The 5,062-nt window shown below is 36.3% G+C and overlaps 1 protein-coding gene across 2 annotated transcripts in view; it reads right to left on the bottom strand.

The window, feature by feature from the left end:
* Nucleotides 1-2,081: 2,081 nt before the first annotated feature.
* The window catches only part of LOC106868575 (mitogen-activated protein kinase 14), a 97,709-nt gene continuing 94,728 nt past the window's right edge, over nt 2,082-5,062 (bottom strand). Inside the window, exon 13 of one of the 2 annotated variants that reach the window (XM_052967957.1) lies at nt 2,082-2,134. In XM_052967957.1, the coding sequence (XP_052823917.1) occupies nt 2,097-2,134 (38 nt within the window). In that variant the 3' untranslated portion in view covers nt 2,082-2,096. Of the gene's footprint in view, nt 2,135-2,613; nt 2,721-5,062 lie in introns of those variants that run through there. The other variant, XM_052967955.1, reaches the window with a different exon arrangement.

The following is a 5,062-nucleotide window of genomic DNA, read 5'->3' as shown; positions in this document are numbered from 1 at the left end:
CTATGTTAAAATTTTTAATCAGACAAAGAGAATCGAAGAAGTTAAAAAGTTCACGTTAATTAATGAATTTATTAATGAATTTATTAATGAATTAAAATAAACTTTAATTTGACTTGTTATGCTTGGCAATATTGGTTTCAAATTTTCGATGAAGAGGTTAGGTCGATTACATTGACTCCACTGCTCAACTGGTACTTATTTGTATCGATCCCGAATGGATGAAAGGCAAGATCGACTCCGGCGGAATTTGAATTCAGAACATAAAGTCGGGAGAAATGCCGCTAAGCATTTTTTCCGGTGCTGTAACAATTCTTCCCGCTCACTGCCGCAATTTCAAATTTTGGTACGAAGCCTTCAATTTCAGGGAAGGAGAAATTTGAACTCAGAACGTAATGACGGACGAAATGCCGCTAAGCATTTTGCCCAGCATGCTAACGATTCTTCTAGATCGCCGCCCTATTCTTGATCATATTGAAATCGAGCAAAGTCAATGGTGTGGTAATATGTGGTGCCAGAAAGGCGGCGAGCTGGCAGAAACGTTAGCCTGGCGAAACGCCTGGCGAAACGCCTGGCGAAACGCCTGGCGAAACGCCTGGCGAAACGCCTGGCGAAACGCCTGGCGAAATGCTTAGCGGTATTTCGTCTGTCTTTACACTCTGAGTTCAAATTCCGCCGAGGTCGACTTTGTCTTTCATCCTTTCGGGATCGATAAATTAAGTACCAGTTACGTATTGGAGTCAATCTAATCGACTGCCCCCCTCCCCAAAAATTTCGGGCCTTGTGCCTAGAGTAGAAAAGAATATGTGTTGGCAGAAAGGCGGCGAGCTGGCAGAAACGTTAGCACGCCTGGCGAAATACTTAGCGGTATTTCGTCTGTCTTTACGTTCTGAGTTCAAATTCCGCTGTGGTCAACTTTGCCTTTCATCCTTTCCAAGTCGATAAATTAAGCACCAGTTGCGTACTGAAGTCGATCTAATCGACTAGCCCCCTCCCCCAAAATTTCAGGCCTTTTACCTAGAGTAGAGAAGAATATGTGGTTTCAGAGCGTCTTGCAAAATGTTTCATATCACTTACCGTAGTTGATGGCATATAAGACGTACTATTTTTCTTTAAAAGTGTTTCAAAAAATCGCCTTGGATCCTGTATGCGAAGTTGGACCTATATTCAGGACCAGATTAGGACCCGTAGTGGCCCTAAGCACTTAAAAATTGTTGGTGCTCACATATATATGTAATTCAAAATATAAACAATAATAAATCTTAAACTTTATTTTTCGAAATGAAACAAAAGTAACGGATAGTATGGAAAATAATGTTTATTTTTGTATACTGCTACTTTATTTATATTTGAAAAGTTTTCTCCAATTTTTTTTTTAATTGCGAAGTCTCTGATCAGCTTCTCAAAATTAATCTTACGTAACACATCTGCTTCTATATAAGGCATCTTGATTATTTTTTTGGCAAGTTTAAACCATTTGCTATTTCTGTGGTGTCTCCCCTCCTCTTCCTTCGATTCCCTAAGCACGTGCTTATTTTGCTTAATGATAAATCCAGTGCTGCTTGTATTATATGGTTTCATTCACTGAAAATAGTCTTTATTTCCTGAATATATACTGCTGAAACTGGTGCGCAACTTAGATGCCCGTGCGTTTTGTATGTCATCAAATACAGAAGCGTTGTCCTGAATTCAGTCTAATCCTTTCATCAATAAATACCGCTTGATATATCTGCGTTTGATTTAAATAAATATAAGTTGCTGTCTTTTTAAAAAAAAAAAGAAAATGAGGACTCCTAAGAATCTAGTGGTGATCGTGTCCTTTTTTTTTTGCTTTCTTTTTTTTTTTTTGGTGGAAGAGATAAATTTTTTCGTCAGAAAAAAAGCAATAAATGTTTGTGTTAGCACCAGCAGACTTTAATAAATGAAAAGCCCAAGACAGATTTGTTTCTTTCTTTCTGAAACGAAAATTTGTACGAAACACTAGAAATTTCTTCTTCCAACAATATACCAACAAAGTATTTTTATACTTTACCTAATTCCACAAAATTTTCTTCCAACCTTTTCAAGTCTGTACCTTGTATCGATGTAGCGGATCAATATTAAGCAGAAGAAACCTTAGATGCGGGGTAGAAGAAACCTTGAATGCAGAGTAGGCAGAAAGTTAGATTGTCGGATTGAATATATTACGATATTTTGCAACGGTATTTCTTTATGTTCTCATTTCAAATCGTGTCCAATCAAATTTACACTGTAGCGTAGCTAGATGCAAGGGGGGGGGGGGTTAATCCTGGGTAACGCTTTTATGTGGGCAGCACTTTTGGGTCTGCCGTATAAGCCTGTATAGGGAGTAGCAAACACAAGAGCTGCCCAAGTAGACCACACTCAAGACACACCACTGAGTCTACCTTTCTTCATTCCTGGATCGATAAAACAACACTTCAATCAAGTACTGGGATCGATTTAATGAACTATAACCTCTCTTCAAAATAATGTCAATGCTGGAAATGCAGAAAATGTGTATAGTTCTTAACGTGAAAATTGCTAGAATTATATTCCTTAATTGACAGAAACAGAGTCATGAGGAATTTCGACAATTATTTCCATATGTCTTAGCCATTTTCCAGAATTTACCTAAAAACGAAGAAAAGAAAACACAAAAGCACAACAAGTTGTAAAAATGCAAAGAAGTCCTTGAAGATCAGTTGGGTGCCATTGATAATGCACTGAAACAAAAAAACATTGAATATATTATCATTAGCACAAAAGACAAAAAAACATCAGTACTGTTTGTCAAGCGGTGACAGATATAAAAACAATGAATTTAGATAAAAAAACATCTTTTACTTGTTTTAGTCATTGGATCAAGGCCATGCTGGGGCACCATCTTGAAAGATTTAGCCGAAAAAATCGACTGCTGTGCATATTTTAAGTCTTATATATAAGTGTATGTGTACTTTTTCAATGTGTACAAATAACACGGAAAAATATACAGTTACCAGGGTAGCAAAAAATTCACATAAGTACCAAGGATGTAACAGCCTACTTAAAAGGCAGAAATTCCAGGGTTTAGTGAAATGTTTTTGTATAACATAAATAAAGAAATGGAGTTAAACGCGGGTGTTGTTCAAATCTGTATACTTCCGACATATGTTTCGAAAAAAACATTGGTATTATTCCAGAGGGAATAAGATGATGCAAAACAATGCGATCTTCTCATCAGGGGAAAAAAAGAGAAGCATCAGTAAGCCATTTTAACCGAATGTGATGACTGCGTATCTGATGAAGCGAACACTGGAAAGTTATTTTTTTTTTTTAAACTGTTAATAGATTTAACGTCAAATGCAATTTGGAGAAAGAGAAGGAGGAGAAAGAAAGAAAATAGCAGAAAACCAAGAGTGAATGTATTGCGTTAGATGAATGGAATAAAGCTTAAAGGCATGGAAATAGATATATTTAGTGGAAATGAAATGTAAGAAGACAGTTAAAGATCGAATTTTATAGATTGGTAGAAATTACTTATAGGAACTAAAAGTATGTTTTTGCCAATGTTTGTAACGATAAACGCGTTCTTTAAACGTTTACAAGAGAATTCTCTGAGAATCGGATGAGATAGAATTCATCGATACAGAGCGGACAAGAAGATTTACCTTTATCATATGGTAAGGACCTAGATAGAATATTCTATTCCAAATCAAATTGTTTATTATATTCCGTCAGAGATCAAATTAATTTACTAAGCTCAGTATTGTTGCGTTTATTGATATGTCTAAATATATATATATATATATATATATATATATATATATATATATATATATATATATATATATATATATATATATATATGCATATGTGGGTACAGTACATCACTAACAGCAAACAACATGAAATGCGAAAACAAATTAGTTAAATACGCAAATAATGAGAGAAAAAAATAGAAAACAGGACAAGTAGCACAAGTTGTCGGCTGTCTATCTACTCATTTCGAGCATTGAACGATAATATGAGTCTGCGAAGGCAGTTGCTCCCAAAAATATCAAAACAAATTTTGGATTTCTGGAGGGTCAAAGTTGGGAACAAAAACAGGACAGTGGAGACATACAAGGAAACCGAACGAAAACAAATATGGGGGGGGTCGTTAGACCAGAACGAGAGTAAAATAGCGAACTCTGGAGAAATATTTTCTTTGAAAAGAGAAAAGACAGAAGAGAGAGATAGAAGACGTCCAGTCCTTAGGACGTCCTGAAGGAAAAGAAAGATGGACGATGGTCATGTGTGAGCAGCGACAGAGAAAAAGAGAAAGAGGGGGAGGGAGACAGATAAAAAACGGTGAAGGGAAGAAAGAGGGAATTAGAGAAGGATGGGTGAGAAAACAGTACAGAGTCGCAATGCTTTATCTTATCGCCCTGAATTCACTTACAAGGTATAGGTCGGCTCGGGACTATAGGAGAAAACACTATCCCAAGATACGCCACTGTATGACTGAACTCGAAACTTCGTGGCTGGAAAACGAATTTCTTAACCACACAGTCAACTCGCCTTCAGACGGCTAAATTGCATACCATACAATACATCGTCCAGTGTTCTACCAATACTGTCCACTCTATAGCCGTTGCCGATGATACTAGTATCGATTTGTAATTTGGAGACAATGCTTCAAATGTATAGGGTAAATGTGTAGACGATCTATATTTTATTGAAGCCGGTATGATGAAAAGTAAAGTCGACTTCAGCAGGACTTCAACGCAGAAGCAGAATTCAATACTATGAAGTACTGCAAGTCACATTGTACAATCTCTGCCAACTCACTGTCGGACTATATGCATATAAAATATTGATTCAACCACAGTATTTTACAACTGCAGAGTATAAAGTTCTCTCTTTCCCCCTCTTTCTTTTACTCTGTCTCTCTTTTTTTCCTTCTCCGTCTTCCTCGGTATGATATGTGTGTGTGAGTGTGTGTATGTGTGTGATGTGTATGTATACATCTATATCTATTTATATACACATCCATACATATATGATGCATATGTATGTGTATGTATATATATATATATATATATAT

Source organism: Octopus bimaculoides, chromosome 1 (assembly GCF_001194135.2).
Source record: "Octopus bimaculoides isolate UCB-OBI-ISO-001 chromosome 1, ASM119413v2, whole genome shotgun sequence".
In the NCBI taxonomy this organism is placed as follows: Eukaryota; Metazoa; Mollusca; class Cephalopoda; order Octopoda; family Octopodidae; genus Octopus; species Octopus bimaculoides.
The sequence above is the reverse complement of the archived record's forward strand: the minus strand, read 5'-3'. Positions and strand labels throughout refer to the sequence as shown.